This window comes from Scyliorhinus canicula, chromosome 9, assembly GCF_902713615.1.
Source record: "Scyliorhinus canicula chromosome 9, sScyCan1.1, whole genome shotgun sequence".
NCBI classification, from domain to species: domain Eukaryota; kingdom Metazoa; phylum Chordata; class Chondrichthyes; order Carcharhiniformes; family Scyliorhinidae; genus Scyliorhinus; species Scyliorhinus canicula.
Genome location: NC_052154.1, coordinates 60,003,941 through 60,026,668, shown reverse-complemented (window position 1 = coordinate 60,026,668; position 22,728 = coordinate 60,003,941). Strand labels below are relative to the sequence as shown.

Sequence of the window (22,728 nt, the reverse complement as noted above, 5' to 3'; positions counted from 1 at the left end):
TATTTTTAAAAACCTGGCCTCCCAATACCCTCAGGTCTGTGCCACACATAAGCAGGACTGAGGCTACCCGGCCTTCACGCCCATAACAATTCCCAGAGGAGTTCACCTTCCACACAAACAATACCCAGTCAAACTGGAGGCAATAGAAGCTGTCAAAGGTATCATTGCTGATCTAGAACAATAATGGAGAGTGACTAAGCCCTCCTCCAGTACCAATTCACACATATGGCCTGTAAAGAACCGGATGGCAGTTATTGACTGACCATTGACTATACGGCTCTAAATAAGCATACGACCCAAGAATATCCGATAATAGCAAACCCAGCTAGCATTCTTAATACAGTGAAGGCAGAATACTCAATATTTACAGTATTAGGCGTAGCCAATGGATTTTGGTCGATACCCATGGCCGGGGATCATCAGTATAAATTTGCATTCAGAGTTGGGAACCAGCAGTGTACCTGGTTCTGCTTACCACAGGGATTTCACAATAGTCCTGCCATATTTCATAAGAATATGGCCCAGAGAATCGATCCCCTACTGTGCGTAGGAACTATCATTCGACAATATATAGATGATATCTTCATAGCTTCAGACAGCTCTGTGTCACACTGCCTTGCCCTCCACCAGGTGTTGCTGGTGATCGAAGAAGCTGGACTTAAACTAAACCCAAAGAATGCGCAGTTGGGACAAGACCAAGCGACTTACCTGGGACATATGGGGCTCGATTCTCTGTCAGTGGGATACTCCATTTTGCCAGCAGCCCGGCGGTTTCCCGACGGAGTGGGCTGCCCCACAGTGGGAAACCCCATTGACCAGCCAGCGTAATGGAGCATCCCACTGGCGGGGTGAGACAGAAAGGTGGCGCGGCGGAGAACCCAGCCCATTATATCCCAAGGAAGGTAGGAAATCCCGGAAGATAGAAAGAAAACCATGCTATGCATGTGAAGGTCCCACACAGTGAAAGGGGTCAGACAAGTGCTGGGATTATTTAACTATTGTAGAAACTTTGTGGAGGGGTATGCAACTCTGGCAAAACCCCTACAGGACATAGCCAAGGAAAGACGGGCTAGCAAAGAGAAGAGAGAGTGGGGGGGTGGGAAGGAAGTACAGGCTTTTTCTGCCCTAAAGCAAGCAGTGGTGAAGGCCCCCACCCTGGGGCTGCCAGACCTCACTAAGCCACTCCACATCTTCTGCAAGGAGGATAATGGAATGCAAGCCGCTGTAGTAGTCTAAAGACATGGAGACAGATTAAGACCAGTGGGATATTCAAGTGAATTTGGTCGCGAAAGGCATGCACCAATGTGTGCGGGCCTTAGCATGCGCCTCATGGGCAATAAATGCATCTGAACCCATCACATTGATGGGAAACCATGATGTGGAGATGCCGGCGTTGGACTGGGGTGAGCACAGTAAGAAGTCTTACAACACCAGGTTAAAGTCCAACAGGTTTGTTTCAAACACGAGCTTTCGGAGCACGGCTCCTTCTTCAGGTGAATGGAAAGGCTTGTTCCAGAAATGTTTGAAACAAACCTGTTGGACTTTAACCTGGTGTTGTAAGACTTCTTATTGATGGGAAAGATTGTCCTTCATAGCCCTCACACCATAGTCCAACTCTCAGAAGCTGGAAGACTGAAGGACATCTCAGATGGGAGCTGCTCGAAATGGGAAGGTAGTATCTGACCAGGGGACAGACAAGTGGAAATCAGTAAGGATATGAGGGAAAACCCTGTAGGAGGATTGACAATACAGGGAACGGAGCATGAATGTGTAGTGGAAGTAGATGAGGAAATAAGTGGGAGCCTGGCGGAAGAACCACTTAAGGGAGATGGGGTGAGTAACCTCTACATGGATGGAGCAAGAAAGTATGTGGGGGTTGAACCCCACATGGCATGAGCTGTGGTGGATGATAAAGGCACATTGATTGCAGGAGAATAGATCCCTGGAAACCACTCAGCCCAGATAGCTGAATTATTAGCCCTAACCAAGGCCCTCGAGTGGGGCAAGGGGAAGCAGATCAATGTATACACTGACAGTAGATAAGCCTTTGATGTGGTCCCATGACTACATGACAGCCTGGAACAGGTGAGGATTTGTGACCTCCAGCGGGGGACATATACAACATGAGAATTTAATCAAAGACTTAATCCTAGCCGCCCAAAGCCCCTTGGAAGCAGCTGTGATTAAGGTCTATGCCCACCAAAAAATTGAGAGTCACATACAGCAAGGTAACAGATCAAGCAGCGAAAGACTTATTAGAGCAGGATTGGGTGTGGGTACAAACCCCAGGAGTAGCGGCCGTGCAGGTCACAAACAGTACTGATATTTGTAAAACAGGTGCAAGAGCAAGCGCAAATTGAGGAAAAAGAGAGATGGAAAAATGACGGGGGACAGAGGGCCATAATGGAGTATGGAGGAGAGAGGGACAGATAATAGCCCCAAAGGCTGTGCAGCAATCTCTAGTGAAAATATACCATGGACAAGCTCACCCGGGAAGAGACAGCATGATCAAACTATTCAAAAACATTGGTCATGGAAAGGCATGGGCAGGAATATGGACAAATTCTGCCAAAGATACATACAGTGGCGTGCAGAGGTCTGGTGATGCCTGGGGCAAATCTTGATTGGATGCCCCAAAGACTCAAGTATAAGGCCTAATATACTGAGAAATATTATGAGAAAGGAAAACATTTTGAATATATAAACACAGATGAAACATGAAATAAACGCTTTATTCGATTTTAATATAAATCAATCAAGTTTATTAAGTTCTTTTCCCCAAATGATACCTCCTGTCACAAAACACCTGAACTACTTCACTTTTTACATCAGCTGTGAGAAATTCTTTTTCAATGCTTATTAAAGCCAGGTTGGTCAGTCGCTCCTGTGACAAAGAAGACTTCAGATATGTTTTTATTAATTTCAGTTTTGAAAATGACCTTTCACAGCTTGCGACTGAAAATGCGATTGTAAGCAGTAATCTGTATGAAACACACAGCGTCGGAAAGACATCCCTCCCATACTGCAGTAAAGACTCCAGAGCATCTTTAGGATCAGGGGGAACTCTATTCCCTCCAGCTCGAAGGAGCATCACAAAATCAATAATTTTGTCATATAACTGAATTGCAACCACATCATTGTCATAATAATTTGCAAAGTCTGAACATTCCTTTTTTAATTTCTCTCTTTCTTGTTCATCTTCAATCACTACTGAATTCAAGTTCAGAAGAAAGAAAATTGTTCACTGAGTCTTTGAAGACGGACACTGCGGTCTTCAATTTCAGTTTTTAATCTGTTCACAATCTCTACCATTACTCTATTCATTTCTTCTTGTGCCGTCAGTCCACGATCTCTTGCTGACTCTCCAGGCATTATTCTTCTTCTCCTTGTTCGTGCAATTGGTATTCCCCAATTTTTACAATATTCATTGGCTAAATCTATGGCATTGTGGATAATTTCGTCATTCTTCAAATTCAAGATATGAATAAGTCCTCTCAGATCACAAGAAGCTTCATGGAACCCCATTTTCGGATCCTGCAAACTTTCTCCACTGATGATAAAACTGAGTACCAAAAATTTAATAAAGCTATAAACGGGAACTGTTGAATAGAGTTCAGTAGCGATCCTGCATCAGATTTAGTTTCCCTTGAAAATTCTCCTTCCAGCAGGTGTTGAAGGCTTGCAATAACATTGTCACACTCTTCGTGGATTACTTGCACAGCATCATGGCTGGAACTCCATCTTGTGTCACACTGTCTTTTCACAGTCCGAGTGACAAATGATTTTAACACTTCCCAACGAGAAGTAGATGAAGAAAAAAAAGTAAAGAGTTTTTCTAGAATGCCAAAAAATGTAACAACAACAGGTTGCACCTCTCTTGCATGGACACAGGCCAAATTGAGGTTGTGGTTCTCGCAGTTCACAAACAGCTTTTGGGTTAACTTCAAGAATTTTTTGTTGAACACCTCCTCTCACTCCAGCCATAACTGCTGCGTTATCATATGCTTGACCACGACAGTCATTCATGGAAATTTTGTCTTCTTCCAATTTTTCCTGAATTTTATTTACCAGGCTGACTGCATCTTTCTTGTTGACTTGAAAAAATCCCAGAAATGTCTCCTTTATTTCTACTTTTCTGTTTTCATCAATATGAACGTAACGCAGAATTTCAGAAACCTGATCTTCATGGGCAATATCTGGAGTTGAATCCAGCATTATGCTAAAATATTTTGCGTCCTTAATTTCAGAAATTATATTTTTCTTGACAGTTTCACCAAGAAGATTGATTATTTCATTTTGAATTCTGTTGGACAAGTAGGTGACACTTTTTGGTTTCTCTTTCCCTCTCTGCAAGTGTTTTGCTAAGATGCCATCATATTTGGCCAAAAGTCTGATTGTTGCTAGAACGTTTCCTGTATTTTCACTGACTGTCTCCCCTGGCTCTGATAACCCAGATATTCCTTCTCCTCGATGTCCACGATAGGCCAGATTCTGTTTTGCCAGAAAGGATATAACCTCGACAATCCGTTCGGTTATAGCTTTCCATCTTTTCTTTTCAGCAGACATTTGCTGTTGAAGTTCAGCATCTATCGTAGTTGAATGATGGAGTTGAACTACATGTTATGTTCTGACCGAGCTGAATCTGTATCAGAAAAATCCTTCTCTGCACCCACATCATCTTTTACTTCTCCAGGTTCTCCTACTTCTTCTTTACTTCTTTTTATCCATGCATCTAATGCCCCTCTTTGATGGGACTGGATACATACAGTGCACCCTGGTGGAACCGGGCCGACCTTGCAAGATTAAAATGGGCAGTCAGCCATGGCCCAAGGGATCTTGGGAAAACCGACAAATAGACTTAACTGGACCTTTGCCCCGGGTAGAAGGGAAAACATACTGTCTGGCAGTTATACATCAATTAATTCGATGGGTGGAAGCATTCCCGTGTCAAGATGCCACTGCCAGTACTGTGACCCTGGTATTGGCCACCAAAATAATACCAAGGTGGTATAAAGAGACCAAATTTACGGGAACAGCTATCACAGAGGCCTGTAAGGCCCTGGGAATCCAGCAGAGATTCCATATCCCATACCATCCCCAAAGCTCGGGTTGGTAGAACAGATGAACCAAACCTCGAAGAACAGCCTGGCCAAAGCCATATTGCAGGAAGGGAATAATTGGAAACGGGCTTTGCCCTCAATATTGTTGCGACAAAGAGCCACCCTCACCCGGGGAACAGAATTAACTCCTATTGAGTTAATGACAGGAAGAGCAATGCGCCTCCCCGAGGAAGTAATAATCGGAGGGGGAGAACTTTAGACAAGCAAAGGGACTGTATTCCAGTTTATGAAAGATAGATTCCAATGGATTAGGGAATCTATGGAAACAGTGGGTAGCCATGGCCCTTGCGGCCACTGTTCTTGTGATAAGAATAATTTGGAAGTGTAAATGGGCCACTAGAATAGTCCAGTTTATGGGATAAAGGAACCGAGACGACAAGGAAGAAGAGGTATTGGAAATGGTATAAATGATATAACTGAGAGCTGGAAGGCATCTGTTTATATCCACGGAATCCTATTGCGAGCATGCCGGGGTCCCCCCGGGTGAGCTTGTCCATGGTATATTTTCACTAGAGATCGTTGCACAGCCTTTGGGGCTATTATCTTTCCCTCTCTCCTCCATACTCCATTGTTGCAACCACCGACACCGACCCCCTCTCCACGGACACAGAAGAGGCCGATATTGCTGACACAAAAACAATGGAGGCCTGGTTAGGAATAAACTTGCCCATAAAGTTGATCGCCCCAAGTGTGCGTAAAATGCCTTTTTTTGTCTGTGGGTCATGGCATTGTTAGAATGGCTTTAATCTTTTTGTCATCTGGTTGCACACCTTTTGCCGAGAGCCTGTCGCCTAAAAAAGTGATGGTACCAACTCCGATTTGGCATTTAGTTTGAGGTCATTTTTTCTTACCTGTTGTTGGACTCGAATAAGCCTTTCATCATGCTCCTCACAAGTGGACCCCAAGATTATGATATCATCGAAATAAACGCCGACCCCTGGTAATCCTTCCACTACGTGCTCCATGGCACGATGGAAAGTTTCAGATGCCAAACGGCATTCTCAGGAAGCAGTAGCGCCCAAAGGGTGCGTTTAACGTACATAAGCTTGTGCTCGCTTTGTTGAGCTTAAGCTGTCAGTAGCCTTGTGACTCATCCAATTTGCTGAAACATGTCGCTCCAGCCATTTTGCACGCTATCTCTTCCCTCTTTTGGATTGGGTAATGTTCCCTTTTGAGATCCTTGGGGTCCATACATATCCTCAGGTCGTCATTCCTGTTTTTGACACACAGCATGGAGTTAACCCAGTTGATGGGTTTTTCTCTGTGCCTGATGAGTCCTAGAGCTGTCATTCTGTGTAACTTGGTCTTCAGTTTGTTCTTCAGCGGAGCAGGCACACATCTGGGTGTTTGCACGACTGTCTTGGCATTCTTATTTAGCTGGATACAAAATGTGAAAGGCAGAGCGCCAAATTCTTGAAACACGACCTGATAGTCCTTCATGATTGATTCAACAGATATATATCAGTGGGGTGCCATGCTTTCTGCAGTGCACACCCACTTGGCGAGGCCAAGCTCTTCACATGCCTCAACTCCAATGAGTGATTTGTGGTCTATCTCCACTATGGCGACTATTATCCTGCACATTCTATCCTTGACAGTGACTTTGAGGTTGCATACTCCTAATCTGATGATCATTATAATCTTTCAGGTGTACTGCTCTTGGGACCATTTTTGGCTTGATTTTTAATTGTCCCACCGCTAAAAATGGGATCAGATTGACCGATTACAGATTACTGATTGATGTGTCATTAACCAATAGTGGGACTGTCCATCTCTCCTCTATGCAATCACCTCACTGTGGCTGCAAATTCTGAGAAAAAGTTTCTTGCTTTGGCTGGTCGGACTATTTGTGTCCCTTTTTGAGATCACGCTCACAGCAGCCTCGTCATCGATGCATCTATCCTTCTCCGAATTCACACTTCCCGATTCTGTTCGGTCAACTGCCAGAAGTAAGGTGCATCGCTTAGCAAAATGACCCATTCCATCACATTCTTGACAAGCCTTTGCAAGTGCAAGACATCGTTGTGGCAAATGTTTACTGCCGCATTTCTGGCACAAAACAGCGGATCTAGGTCGGCCACCCAAAATGGCTGTCTGCATTGAGACCACATTTCTTTTGAGGCGGCGTCATGGTGCTCTCAAAATGGCCGTCCACAGTGAGACCATGTTTCTTTATCAACTGCGTGACAGTGCTCATGGTGCCAGTGTCTATTTTGAGATTGGCGCCCATAGTGTTTGAGCTGAACATACTGAGCTGCTGCGCAGCTAGCTGACTTGCCTGGCAGATCTTGATGGTAGTTTCTAATGTGAGGTAGTCTTCCTGCAACAATCTCTCATAGAGTTTATTATTTGATGTCCCAAACACTATCTGGTCACGGATCATCAATAACTCCAGATTATCGAAATTACAAGCCTGGGCCTTCAACCTCAAGTCGGTTGCAAAGCTATTGAACGGTTCATGTGCTTTTTTTGGTACAGGAATGAAATAGGTATCTTTCAAAGTGTTTTTTTCAGAGAGCAGTGTCGATCGAAGTATTTTAGCACCTCATCGTAGCTCCTGCTTTCCTCTTCGCTATCAAAAGCGAAGGTATTGTACATTTCAATTGCTTGAGGACCTGCTACCGTGAGCAGCAACACAACGTACCTCTCGTCAGGCTGTGCCTGCAGGCCAAGGGCTGAAACATAAAGTCTAAACGGTTGCTTGAAAACGTGTCAGTTTTCATCTATGTTACATAGATACATTGAAAATAGGAGCAGGACGAGGCCTTTTGGCCCTGCGAGCCTGCTCCGCCAGTCATCACGATCATGGCTGATCGTCCAACTCAATAGCCTAATCCTGCTTTCTCCCCATAGCCTTTGATCCCATTCTCCCCCAGTGCTATATCTAGCCGCCTCTTGAATATATTCAAAGTTTTAGCATCAACTACTTCCTGTGGCAATTTATTCCACAGGCTCACCACTCTTTGTGTGAAGAAATGTCTCCTTATATCTGTCCGAAATGATTTACCCTGAATTCTCAGATTGTGACCCCTGGTTTTGGACACACCCATCATTGGTAACATCTTGCATCTACCCTGTCTGGTCCCGTTAGAATTTTATAAGTCTCTATGAGATCCCCCTCATTCTTCTGAACTCCAGTGAGAACAATGCCAACCTAGTCAAGCTTTCCTCATATGATAGTCCCGCCATCCCTGGAATCAGTCTGGTAAACCTTCGCTACCCGAGACTTGAAGTTGGTGGGGTACCTTTAAACCTTCCATCTCAAACTTCACCACCGTTTGTTGCATTGGGTTGCAAAGAGCCGTAGTTCACCAGGTCAACAGAATAATTTTTTCTCAATTTTGTTCTTCGGCGTACTTTGCCTCGTCTTTTTTGTTGTTACCTTTAAATGTTCTGCACTCCTGGTACCATGTTGTGTTCTGTTGTCCCACCGTAGCAATGTTATGCACAGAAATGTAGGTGTTTAACTGGAACGATGATTTAATGGCAAACACATGGAAAGATATCTAACAGATTACTGTACAAAGTTATTTGAATTCCTCGGGAGCTTCTCTAAGTGCGACAATCCTGTTGTACGCCCTACTACCAACTGGCGGGTCACTCCAGTCATTTGATGGATGTCTGACGCCACCTGCTGGCCAGAGATCATACCGATATGCAACTTTATACAACTATATACATTATGTGTGCATTCAAAATAGACCTCCCTACAGCCCGCATGAGACAGAGGAGCAAATGTGTTGTCAGATACTGAAAAGGTGTGAAGAAAGCAAGGTAGTTGTGATGGATGACTTTAACTTCCCCATATTGACTGGGAATCCCTTACAGCCAGGTGCTCGGATGGAGCGCAATTTGTTAAATGTGTCCAGGAAGGCTTTTGGATACAGTATGTTCTCAATCCAACCAAGGAGGGGTGCAAACTAGACTTGGTATTGGGGAATGAGCCAGGCCAGGTGACTGATATTTCAGTGGGGGAACATTTTGGGCTTAGCGACCATAATTCCACCAGATTTTGGGTAGTCATGGATAAGACAAGAGAGGCTCATGGGTGAGGGTGCTAATTGGGCAAGGGCGCTAATTGGGCAAGGGCCAATTACATCCAAATTAGACAGGAACTGGGGAATGTGGATTGGGAGCGGCCATTTGAGGTCAAATTCATATCTGACATGTGGGATGCTTTTAAAGGCCAGTTGGTTGAAGTGCAGGTCAGGCTGTCCCCACAAAAATGAAGGTTAGAAATGGCAGAATTTGGGGACCACTGATGACAAGGGAAATTGTAAGCTTAGTCAAGAGGAAAAATATGATAGGTCTAGGCATCTAAAAACAATGAAGTACTCCTACTTCATTGAGGAGTACAGTGAAAATAGGAAGGAACTTAAACGTAGAATTAGGAGGGCTAAAAGGCATCATGAAATGCCTTTTGCAACCACGGTCATGCAAAATCCCAAGGCTTTTTGTGCATATAATAGGAGCAAGAAGTTAGCAAGAGAAGAATGGTCCATTCAAGGACAATGGAGTGAACCACATGAAGTGGGTGAAATCCATAATGACCATTTTGTATCGATATTCACCAGGACTAGGAGAGAACGGATGTTGAGATCAGGGATAGGTGTGTGAATGCTCTTGAGAACATCAATATATCAAAGGAGGAAATGTTGAGTATCCTAAATTGCATTAAGGTAGACAAGTCGCTGAGGCCGGATGGGATCTATCCCAGGTTACTGCGGAAGGCAAGAGTATAAATAGTTTGGGCCTTAACAGATATCTTCGCATCCCCTTTGACCATAGGCGAGGTTCCAGAACACTAGAGAATAACCAATGTTGTTCTCTTGTTTAAGAAATGAAGCCGGGAGGCGGAGGGAGTGGTTTCAGGTCCCATTTTCAGTAGGCAGGAATGGTGGAGGGGGCGGAGAATCAAGGGGGAGTCCCCAAAAGGCTTTTATGTCAGCGGTATTTCACTGCTCAATGACACCGGCCTCTCGCCACTGACGTTAACGGGGTTCTTGCCATACACCGACAGGACCTCCATTTGAATACATTTTAATATAATTAGCAGGCATCTCTGCTGTAGCATTCCCTACGCAGGAAAGATCCTACCCACCCAGTGGTGTAATATCACATCAGCGGGGTTTACAACAGATTTGTTAAAAATGGGGAGCTGCCGAACAGATCCCACTGGAGTGAACAGGTAAGTATATCCCCCAAGGGAAGAGGCTATGCTCTGGTAGTACCAGGGGCTCTGCGAGAGAGGTGCTGGGTGTTCCGTGTCGGATTGGGGGGGTATGGAGGGAAGAGGAATTCAGTAGTGGCGGGTGGTTCCTTTTCTGTTTTTATCTTTGCATCAGGCTGCCTTGAAGCAAGATTCCTGCCATTGTGATGCCGTGGGACCCGCCCCATCACATTTTTTTGCCTAAGTGTTTTAAGATATGGCAGGTAAAGCCGGCAGTGCAGCCAACAGGCTACACTCTGCTTTTCCTGCCCGAGTTCACACTGACAAAAAAAATGAGAGTTTCACCCATGGAATTAATTTTTCATGAGGGTGCTTATTAGTAACTTTGTATGTTATTATAAACCCAGGTACACTTCATTCAACAAGGTGTAACGTTTCCAAGCTAAACTAACAGCAAACTCTCGCCAATTCATGACTGTACTAGACATAGCAGCATGTAGGAAACGCAACAGTGCAGCCTGCAGAGGAACTTAAACTCACTCACAGCAACTTCTGGATTTCCATGTGGAGTCCGGCAGTTACTGTTTGGGTGGAGTGACAGTTTCACCATCAGTCCTGGTCCAAAACCTGGATCATTTGAAGGTTTATCATCTCTCTTACAATTGTGGTATGAAGAGAGATCAGGTGGCAAATTAGAGCAGTGATCAATGAATTATTGAGCTTCAATTTTCATAAACCCTCTTTACTTTAAAAAAAAAAAGGATGCTTTTTTAAAATGGCCTTTTCCTGATCCTAAAAGTTCTTGGACTCTCGGTAGTGGCAAGATGTCACTAAACTTGGGTTTAAGGCTGTGAGACCTCTCTTGTGACCATGAAGGGGTATATTTCACTAATCTGAATGCAGAGGTAGATTTGTCTGAACAAAAATGTTTTTAAAAATTCTTTTCTGAAGAACTTTCTGATTCAGTCAACCTTGAGTGCAGTGCCGCTGAAGGAAAAGTGCACATTCTCAGAGAAAGTATGCTTATTTTCAGTGAGAAATTCTAAATTTCTCAGTCTATCTTAGAGGTCAGTAAGTCAGGAAATGTAGAACTAAACACTGTTGATATAGTTGGGGTTGCTACTATTTGTATCCATACATTACAGGAAACCCAAAAAATGACGTTGCTGTCAGGAAAGAAACCAAACAAGCGAAATAAGATTTTAAAAAGTTAGAATTTATTTAACATTGTAGCAGAAGAAAACTCTGGTTCCAACATGGCCGAGTCATAAAGATACTGTGTGGTGCAATGATAATTCAGACTGACCAGTAGGTTCCATGTGAAATTCCCAGTCTGTGCTGGGTTGATACCTCAACGAGGGTAGCAATTTACTTTGACAACCCTATTAAGCTAGTGAGGGGAAGGAGATGAAATAAAAATAACATCTGGAATCCCCACCCCCCCCAGTGATTGCTATCCAGTACCCTTGCTGGAAGTGTGTGCAAACTGTAGATGTCAGGCTGGCATTGGATTTTGGCGTACTGTCCCTCCAGGGTCGAACAGGCACTCTCTTGCAGCCAAGGCCATCTCCCTCGACCCTCTTGGCTGGATTTTGTCATCCAGGTGGGCAGCTAGGACGACTATCTACCCTCAGGATGCCCCCGATTCTAGTCACATTTAATATGGAAGGGAACAAATATTGTTATTGCACTGCACCTGAGCTAGTGTCAGAGCTTTCAGGATTAAGGGAGAGAATTGGCCAATGGGAAAATGATAGTCACCTGCCAGTTTGTCTTTTTAAAGTTTTAATACAGAAAAATATGGGACAGAACTTAAATGTAACATAGCTCAGCAGTCACATTGTTTCTTGCTCATTATAAAACCCAAGTTACAAAATATTTTACGCATTGACCTTGAGAAGTGACTTTCAAAATAAAAGTAAACTTGCATTTCCAGAGACGGATCCTGCCTAACGGATATTGGTTTATTGCTCATTTATGTTGTTTACCTGCTTTAATTTGATTATATATATATTTTGCATAGTGGAAGGCACAATATCATTACAGCTGAAAAACTAAGTAGCAATTAAAATATCAGAGGTAAGTATGTACAAGTTATATTGATTGTTTTCAGATATCATCATTTAAATGGCAAGCTATAAAAATACTGCCAATTCAATAGTATAGCTCAGGAATGAGAACTTTTAAATATTTTTGTTTGTTCCCTCCACTTGCCCTACAGTTTATAGGAAAGATTGCAATGACCACTGTCTTGGTCTCAGGAATTCCCTCTGTAAACCATACCTTTGCCTCTCCACCTCCACAGCTTTCTGCACTCTCCCTTCCTGCTTGGCATCCATTATTTCCCGGAGGTGAAGCAGCTTGGGCGTTTGTTTAAATGTTCAAATCATTATACAAATGCAAGTTGCTGCTGTTATGAATGAGAAATAAAAGGGCAGCATAGTAGCACAGTGGTTAGCATTGCTGCCTACGGGGCTGAGGACCCGGGTATGGAGTTTGCACGTTCTCCCCGTGTCTGTGTGGGTTTCACCCCCACAACCCAAAGATATGCAGGTTAGGTGGATTGGCCATGCTAAATTGCTCCTTAATTGGAAAAAAAAATTGGCTACTCTAAATTTATAAAAAAAAATACAATGAGAAATACACAAGTAAAATTTGATAGTTATAATTTTTTTTTTTTTAAAAGCTGCAATTTAATGAAAATGACCAGAATATATTTTGATCATTTTGAGAGCAGTTACCTTAAAAAAATCTGAATATTATTTACAAGATGAAGCATCATAAAATGACAGACACAATACATTTATATTATAATAAAACAACGGCTGGTAGATTTTAGAACAGGAACTTCAGAATCCTGCTTGGACCTCAAAGACGACATTTTAGTAACTTTTCTTCACAGTACAAAATAGCTATTGGAACTCAGTCAGCCTTTTTATCTGAGCTGCTTAAACTGTCTTCGGAGGCGGTTGGTGACTGTGCTTTTTTAAATGGTTCTAGATCGTCGTCGTCATCTTTTGTCTGCAGTGCCTTATACCGCTGAAGTTCAAGATAGGTGGTAAACAACTTGGCATACTCTGGATGTGACAGAGCAAACTCACGGAATACCTCTGTGAATGAAAAGAAATACCTCATCAGAAGAGAAATACTTTCCCAGTACTTCACACTGTCATGTCAACGTTTATACCCAATACCTGGGGCTGGTTTAGCACATTGGGTTAAATTGCTGGCTTTTAAAGCAGACCAGGGCGGGCCAGCAGCACGGTGAAATTCCCGTACCAGCCTCACGAACAGGCGCCGGAATGTGGCGACTAGGGGCTTTTCACAGTAACTTCATTGAAGCCTACTCGTGACAATAAGCGATTTTTATTTCATTCATTTTCATTTCATGTCATAGTATTTGCCATCATTTCGTCCTCGTAAATTGTGAAGATTTAGAAACCAACTCTCATGCTGTTGCTACATTGCCTCAAGTTAACTGCATGACCACCAGTGAAGCAGGACATCAGCAGCAAAAAGGAGGGAGGAGAAAAAGCAAATGTATGATTGTTTGCATGGGCATTCTTCAACAAAAGCAGAAGTCCAAAAAGATGTCAGAGTATATAACAACAAAATGATGGGATTACTTTTACTACTTATTACTACTTTTATTGAATGCTTTATTACATGCTTACTGTTCTTTCTTACCACTGGCTCGTTGCATCCAACCACCCACTCACCACCGCTCACTGTCCGTCTCCCGAATCCTTCACGCTTACCATATCTCTCTCACGACACTCTCATTCACTCACCCACCACTCACCTCAGTGATTAGTGTCGCTGCCTCAAAGAACCAGGCACCCAGGTTCAATTCCAGATTTGTCTGACTCTGTGGGGAGTTTGCACTTTATCCTCGTGTCTATGTGGGTTTCCTCCAGGTGCTCAGGTTTCCTCCCATAGTACAAGCATATGCAGGTTAGGTGGATTGGTCATGCTAAATTGCCCCTTAGTGCCCAGGAATGTGCAGGTTAGGTGAGGCCATGGTAATGGGGCAGGGGAGTGGGCCCAGGTAGGGTGCTCTTTCAGAGGGTTGGTGCAGACTTAATGGGCCGGATGGAATCCATTTGCACTGTTGGGATTCTATGGTTCTATTCTATTCTACGGTTTCTCTTGTTCATCAGCGAGGGTAACCGCCAGCAATGAAAGGAGACGTAGGAAGATCGGTCAAAGGCCATCGAGGGAGGGGAAGCACCCTTGAAAGGATCAATGGCGAGAGTCGAAATCTAACAGGACATTGGTTAGGAATTGGGGAAAAGACGTGCCGGGTACAACAAGGCCAAAGTGGGAAGGCAGATCAGGTTTGGGGTGCTGTACCCGGCGAAACTGTGGGTGACATTTGAAGGCCGGAGTACTATTTTGAAACCTCAGAGGAGGCCAATTACTTTATTAGAGACCATAAACTGTGGAAGAGCTAAACGTTGATAGGAGATGGAGGAGCTGGAACAAGAGTTCGATGAAGCGGGTAGTGCGGGGGCCGGAGGGTGGGAGAGGGGGTGTTTTTCTTGGGTGGGGTGATTTTGTTGTTGTGATTTGCTAAGGGGCAATATGTTCGTAAGGGGGCGACTGCCGCCCCACCCCACCCCCGTCCCTTATATGGTTTTTCTTTTTTGGAGGGGACTTGTGTTTTTGGATGCATCTTTTTATCGTGTGGGGTCTACAGGGAGCTGTTTGCATAGACCAGGGGGGAGGATGGAAGAGTAGATAGGAGGAGCCTTCAGGCAGGGGCTGCCACGCTGGCAGGTAATGCTGGTGAATGAAAGTGAGGTGGGGGAGGTGGCCGGGCGGGGGTGGGAGGAGATTGGCCGAGTGGGGGTGGGGGAGGGGACGCGATGCGGCAGTGTTGGAGTAGGAGCGGGGTATGGATGAAGAAGGGAGCCATCTTAGATGGGCCCAGTTTCGGGTGAAATTAAAGGGGACAGAATTGGAAGGGGAGGATGGCGGGCAGTAGAGGGGAGTGGAGGCACAAGCCTCCGGTTAAGTTTGTAACACAGAACGGGCCGGTGAATAAGTCCTGGATCTTTGGCATTTGAAGAGCTTGAAGGCAGGGGTGGTCTTTCTGCAGGAGACGCACCTCTGGGTGAAGGTCAGGTTAGGTTGGGATGGGTGGGCCAGATATTTCAGTCGGGGTTCGATTCAAAGTCGTGGTGGAAAGCCAGCCGGTTGAGCAAAAGGACAGGGGCCGGGATTCTCCCCTACCCCGCAGGGTGGGGGGGGGGGTCCTGGCGTAGCAGAGCGGCGAGAACCACTCTGGTGTCGGGCCTCCCCAAAGGTGCGGAATTCTCCGCACCTTTAGGGGCTAGGCCCGCGCCGGAGTGGCTCCCACTCCTCCGACTGCCGCCAACTGCCTTTGGCGTCCCGCCAACCGGCGTCAGGGCTGGCCGAAAGGCCTTCGCCGGTCGGCGTGAGTCCGCGCATGCGACGGAGCATCAGTGGCTGCTGACGTCAACACCGGCGCATGCGTGGTGGAGGGGGTCTTTTCCGTCTCCGCCATGGTGGAGGCCGTGGTGGTGGCGGAAGAAAGAGTGGTGGGCAATCGGTGGGCCAGGCCACCGTGGGGGCACCCCCCGGGTCCGATCGCCCCGTGCCCCCCCCAGGACCCCGGGGTCCGCTCGCACCGCCTGCTCCCGCCAGCACCAGAGGTGGTTTAAACCATGTCGGCGGGAGAGGCCTGACAGCGGTGGGACTTCGGCACATTGCGGGCCGGAGAATCGCCGCGAAGGGCCCACCGACCGGCACGGGGGGGGGGGGGGGGGGGGGGGCGGGCGCGATTCCCGCCCCCGCCGATTCCCGGGTGGCGGAGAATTCCGGCCACGGCGGGGGCGGGATTTACGAAGGCCCCGGGCGATTCCCCGACCCTGCGGGGGGCCGGAGAATTTTGCCCAGGGTTTCTAGGGGCCAAGGAAGTGTGGGACCAAGTTGGGGGGGATATGATACGGAATGAGGTGTTGGACGGGACGTTGGTGGTGCTAGTGAATGTTTATGCACCAAAATTGGGACTTATGGGGGTTCATTTTATTTGCATACTGCAGCCAATGGTGGATAGGTCGAGCCCCAAGTCAATGGGAGGATTGAGGATGGGGAAGGAGCTGGGAGTGTTTACAGAAAGGATGGAAACGGTGGATCTGTGATGTTTAGGAACCCGGGGGGAGAGGGAGCATTCTTTTGTCTCACTCGTGTACAAGGTATACTCCAGAATCAACTTTTTTTTTAAGGTGAGTTGAGAGGTGTTGGCGGGATTGGAGTATAATAATAATATTGTCACAAGTATGCTTACATTAACACTGCAATGAAGTTACTGTGAAAACTCCCGAGTCGCCACTCTCAAGCACCTGTTCGGGTACAGAGAGAGATAATTCAGAATGTCCTATATCCCTAACCAGCACGTCTTTTGGGACTTGTGGAAGGAAACTGGAGAACCCGGAGGAAACCCACGCAGACATGGGGAGAATGTGCAGACTCCGCACAGACAGTGACCCAAGCAGGAATCGAACCCGGGACCCTGGAGCTGTGTAGCAACAGTGCTAACCACTGTGCTATCGTGCTGCATATGCCGTAATCGTGATCTCTGACCATGCACTGCACTGGTTGGAGGTTGCACTTAGCTTGAGGCAGGAGCAGAAGCGGGGATGGAGGTTAGACACGGGGCTTCCAGTGGATAAGGGGTTCAGTGATAAGGTACAGGCGGTGATCAGAGACTATATGGAGTTGAATTAGAATGGGGAGGTATCGGCGGCTACATTTTGGGAGACGCTGAAGGCAGTGGTTCAGAGAGAGATTATCTTGTTCAAGGCGTACAGAGATAGGAGAAGGATAGAGGAGTATGGACAATTGTTGGATGAGATAGTTGAGGTGGATAGGAAATATTTGAGGGCTCCCACCAAGGAGGGGTTGGCGGAGAGAAATAAATTACGGGGCAGTTCGATCGGCTGACAACAGGAATTGGATTTGGATTTGTTTATTGTCACGTGTACCGAGGTACAGTGACAAGTATTTTTCTGCGTGCAGCTCCAACAGATCACTTAGTACAAGAAAAGAAAATATGTAAAAGGGCAACACATGGTACACAGTATAAATACATAGACAGCGGCATCGGGTGAAGCATACAGGAGTGTAATATTAATCAGTGGGGCAGCTACAGAGGGCAGAGCAGTATGAATATGAAGAGAGGTCAAGGCGCATGTTTGCCCATCAGATATAGAAGCAGGCCATGTCTAGGGAAATCCTGAGACTCCGGACAGGGAAACGGGAGGAAGATAAATGAGGGGTTCAGGGAGTAGAATCCTTAAAGTGCAGAGAGAGGCCACTTGGCCCATCGAGTCTGCACCGACCCTCTGAAAGAGTACCCTATCTAGGCCCACTCCCCCACCCTATCCCCAAAACCCCATCTACCCTGCACAACTTTGGACTGTTGGAGGAAACCGGATCACCTGGAGGAAAACATGCAGACACGGGAAGAATGTCCAAACTCCACACAGATAGTGACCCAAGGCTGGAATCGAACCTGGGTCCCTGGCGCTGTGAGGCAGCAGTGCTAACCACTGTGCCACCATGCCCACTATTATGAGAAGTTCTACAGGGCCAATCCATATTCTTGTACAAGAATGATGTGGACAACAACGTCAAAGGCTAGAGCAGAGGCTACAGACAGCTTGAGAGAAAAAATAATGCACCAAAGTCACACTCATGGAGGATGTCATTTAGGACTCTGTCACTGCTGTGACAAGGGCAAAAATCTGACAACTGGAGAAGTTCATGGACTTGAGTGAATGATGGGTATGGTTTTGGAGGCTAAAATACATTCAAAGTCTTAAGAGTAAAGGGAGGTTGCAGACAAAGTGGTAGTTTACAATGACAAAAGAATCAAAGCGTATTTTTTAAGGAGAGTTTTGATAACACTAGATTTGCAAGCAGAGCAAGGTAGTTAGTAACAAGAGATGGGCAAATTAGCTGGAATAGGATCAAGAGCGCAGGGGGTTGATTACATGGGAAAAACAAGCTTGTGGTTGGAAGAAAGGAGACAGGAAACAAGTGAAAAATGAGAGAGTTCAGAGATAGAGCAGAGGAGAACCAGAGCCTATTGAACCAGAAGGGAGGAATGCAGGCTGAATGGATAGTCTCAATCTTAGTAACAAAAATCTAAGAGGTCCTTGCACTTGCTGGAGGTGAAGATGGGGGAAGCAGGTGATGAGACCCAGTAGGTGTTATCTTTTTGGATTAAAAAAAGCAATCACTACAGTGTCACATAAGAGGGTATTACACAAAATTACTGTTCAAGGGATTGGGGAAATATACAGGATTGTGAATTGGCTAACGACAGAAAAGAGTGTCAGGATAAATAGGTCATTTTGAATTTGGCAAGCTGTAGCTAGTGGGGTTCTGCAAGGGTCAGTGTCTGGGCCTTCAATATTTACAGTCTATATTAATGACTTAGATGAGGAAACCGAGTAGAATGTATCCAAGTTTTCTGCTGATACAAAGCCAGGAATGAAGATAAGTTATGAGAAGGATGCAAAGGGATATGGATGGATTGAATAAATGGGCAACAGAATGACAGATGGAATATCATATTGGGAAGTATGAATTTTGCTGTTTAGTAGAGATAAATAGAAAAATTGAATATTTCAATTATGAGAAACTGGGAAAAGTTAGTATTGAGGTGTACCTTGGTACCTTTTGTACATTAATCACAGAAAGTCAATAGAAAATGGCATGATGTACTTCAGTACATGAGTAAAGAAGTCTTACTACACTTATATAGGGCCTTGGTGAGGCCTCATCTGGAATAATGGTCCCATAATGATTCCTGGGTGAAAGGCCTATTCTATGAGGAGGAATTAAGTTGACTAGAATTTAGAAAAATAGCAATGATCTAATTCAAACATAAAATTCTGAAGGAGCGTCAAAGGGAGGATGTTTGTCCTGGCTGAGCCATATAAAACTTGGGGGCACAGACTCAGACTAACGGGTTGGCCATTTAGGAACTGGATGAGGAGACATTTCTTCTCTCGTGGGATTGTGAAGATTTTGAAAACTCTGTTCCAGAGAGCTGTGGATATTCGGTCGTTGAGTATATTTAAGCGATCAATAGATTTTTGGAAACTAAGGGAATTGGGAAAGAATAGGAAGCTGGAACTGAGGTAGAATGTCAGCCATGATTTTATTACAGTAAATATTATATTCAAAGGGGTTGAAAATTGGTAGTGTGGAAAAGAAGCCACTGGTTACCAAGGTGGTCCAGGAATAGTGAGCAGTTTGGGCCCAAAACAGCAGAACCCGATAGTACTTCAACATAATAGGAGAACAAAATACTGTTGGTGCTGAAAATCTGAAATAAAAACAAAAAATGCTAGACATATTGAGCGGATCTTGAAGCATGATGAAAGGTCACTGTTCTAAAAGTTTAGTTCTCTCTCACTCTCTACATACATGCTGCCAGATCTGCTGTGTATTTCCAGTGTTTTCTGTTTTTATCGGCAGTGTTAAATCTGACCCAGTCAGATCTTATGATGATTAGCTTATCAAGGTGCCCACCATAAACATTCAAGCTTGCATTCCAGATGGGACCATATTAGGGGAAATGATCAGAGAGGAGACTGTGGGACAAGGTCAACAGAAATAGAGGTGAGGGTTTGATGGAGCAGAATTATTTTAGCAAAGAAAAACCAACGGCTGGACAGTTGGAACTGATTTGAGGGTGTGTGACGGGGAAATAAGAGGGTTTCCCCAGCTCTGGTGCAGAAGCAAGTGAGGAATTACTACGCGAGCTCTTGTTCCTGAGCACTATTCTGTACCTTGCTACAAGTACATGTCAGTTGAAGGCAACACAACTAAGGGTCTAATAGCTCTATAGTTGATTGTATATTGATCCTCAATGTACCCAAGAGAAACAAGCAGCGATATTACATACTTCAGTCTTTGCAAGGTGAATAAAAATACGGGAAGCTATTAAAGCCATTAAAAAAAATGCTTTCACAGTTCTATCAAATACAGAGAAAGAATGAAAACATTCTCCTGGAACTTGAAGTTGCACAACCAAAAATCACTCACCATATGAAATCGTTCCTGAACCACTGACATCGATATCAGAGAATAATTTGGAAACATCAAGATCATGCACACCCAAAGCAGATCGCAGGAGAGAACAAAATTCTTCTTCTGTTATATATCCATCTTCATCCAAGTCAAACAACTGAGATAAAGAGATAATCTCCATAAAGTAGTCACATACTATTTATAAATGATAACAAGATATTTGATAAAGTGACCCAGAAGTTGAATTAAGACCATGGTACCATGAAGAAACAGCAAATGTGTGGAAAGTAACAGAAATATATTGACACTCAAGCTATTTACAGCTAATATTATAATTTCCTCACTAACTTGGAAACCAATAGGGTGAATTTTAAAGTCAAAATATTTCTTGGTTTACTCATCTTTGGATGATTTTAATTTGTTGGCAATGGAAGAACGATAGGTAGGAATTCTATGCATCAAAGAACTGATGGAGTCAAAGCATTTATTTAAACAGCTGGATTCAGTCAGTTTCGTGGCACGAGCACCTACCCCCTCTCTAGGTCATGGCATCTTGACATTTTCATAGGCTATGACGCTTGCCAGGGGAGGAAGTAAGGTGGGGTGGCATGTTAGCACAGTAGTTAGCACTGCTGCCTCACAGCACCAGGGACCTGGTTTCAATTCCGGTCTCAGGTGACTGTCTGTGTGGACTTTGTACATTCTCCCCATGTGTGTGTGGGGGTTTCCTCCAGGTGGTCTGGTTTCTAGACACAGTTCAAAGATGTGCAAGTTTTAAATATCAGCCATGATTGAATGGCAGAGCAGACTCGATGGGCCTGGTGGCCTAATTCTGCACCAATGTCTTATGGTCTTATAGGTTAGGTGGATTGACCATGCTAAATTGCCCCTTAGTGATCAAAGATATGCAGGTTAGGTGGGGATATGGGATTAGGGCAGAGGAGTGTGCCTAAGTAGGGTGCTCTTTCAGACTCAATGGACTAAATGGCACTGAAGGGATTCTATGTTTCAAGGATGACCTGAGGAAATAGGTGATCTGATGTCAAGGACAGATGTATATGTCCTGTTCTCACACCCACTGATCAGCAGTCATCATATCATTCAATACAGTGCTCTTAGCTCACAAGGATGCAAGGTGTTCATGCTAACTCTGCCTCCATGGATACAGTCAACATCCTGAGAGTTACCACTGTCCAAAAACTGAACTGAACTAGTCAGATAAATACTGTGGCGACATGAGAAAGCCAGGGGCTAGGAATCCTGTGGCTGTAACACACTCCCCGACTCCCCTAAACCTGTCCAACATCTATACGGCACATGTCAGGAGTGCAATGGCTTATTCTCCACTTGTTTGGATGAGTGCAGCGCCAACTACAGTCAAGAAGCTTGACAGCATCCGGGACAATGCAGTCTGTTTGATTGGCACCCCATCCACAAACAGCATGTACCATGCTGCATTGATGTGCCTCAGGGGTCGGTGCTGGGACCACAACTATTCACAATATACATTAATGACCTGGAAGAAGGAACTGAAGGCATTGATGCTAAGTTTGCAGATGATACAAAGATCTGTAGAGGGACAGGTAATATAGATGAAGCAGGCGGGCTACAGAAGGACTTGGGACAGGCTAGGAGAGTGGGCAAAGAAGTGGCAGATGGAATACAAGGTGGAAAAGTGTGAGGTTATGCACTTTGGAAGGAGAAATGGAGACACAGACTATTTTCTAAATGGGAAGATGCTTAGGAAATCATAAGCACAAAGGGACTTGGGAGTCCTTGTTTATGATTCTCTTATGGTTAACGTGCAGGTTCAGTCGGCAGTTAGGAACACAAATGCAATGTCAGCATTCATGTTGAGAGGGTTAGAATACAAGACCAGGGATGTACTTCTGAGGCTATATAAGAGTCTGGTCAGATCCCATTTGGGATATTGTGAGCAGTTTTGGGCCCCGTATCTAAGGAAGGATATGCTGGCCTTGGAAAGGGTCCAGAGGAGGTTCACAAGAATGATCCCTGGCATGACGAACTTGCCATATGACGAATGGGTCACAGACTCTGGGTCTGTACTCGTTCGGAGTTTAAAAGGATGAGGGGGGATCTTATTGAAACTTACTGCGAGGTCTGGATATAGTGGACGTGGAGAGGATGTTTCCACTTGTAGGATAAATCAGAAGCAGAGGACACAATCTTAGACTAAAGGGACGATCCTTTAAAACAGAGATGAGGAGGAATTTCTTCAGCTAGAGGGTGGTGAATCTGTGGAACTCTTTGCCGCAGAAGGCTGTGGAGGCCAAATCACAGAGTGTCTTTAAGACAGAGATAGATAGGTTCTTGATTAATAAGGGGATCAGGGGTTATGAGGAGAAG

The 22,728-nt window shown here is 45.0% G+C and overlaps 1 protein-coding gene and 1 long non-coding RNA gene across 3 annotated transcripts in view; one reads left to right on the top strand and one right to left on the bottom strand.

Moving 5' to 3' along the window:
- The window catches only part of LOC119971339, a 106,263-nt gene that overhangs the window by 69,309 nt on the left and 14,226 nt on the right, over positions 1 to 22,728 (top strand). The window lies entirely within an intron of this gene.
- The window catches only part of lpcat2 (lysophosphatidylcholine acyltransferase 2), a 71,106-nt gene continuing 59,863 nt past the window's right edge, over positions 11,486 to 22,728 (bottom strand). For both annotated transcript variants that reach the window (XM_038806747.1, XM_038806746.1), the window contains exons 13-14: positions 20,377 to 20,518; positions 11,486 to 13,400 (exon numbers count right to left, since the gene is read on the bottom strand). In XM_038806747.1, the coding sequence (XP_038662675.1) occupies positions 13,213 to 13,400; positions 20,377 to 20,518 (330 nt within the window). In that variant the 3' untranslated portion in view covers positions 11,486 to 13,212. The remainder of the gene's footprint in view (positions 13,401 to 20,376; positions 20,519 to 22,728) is intronic.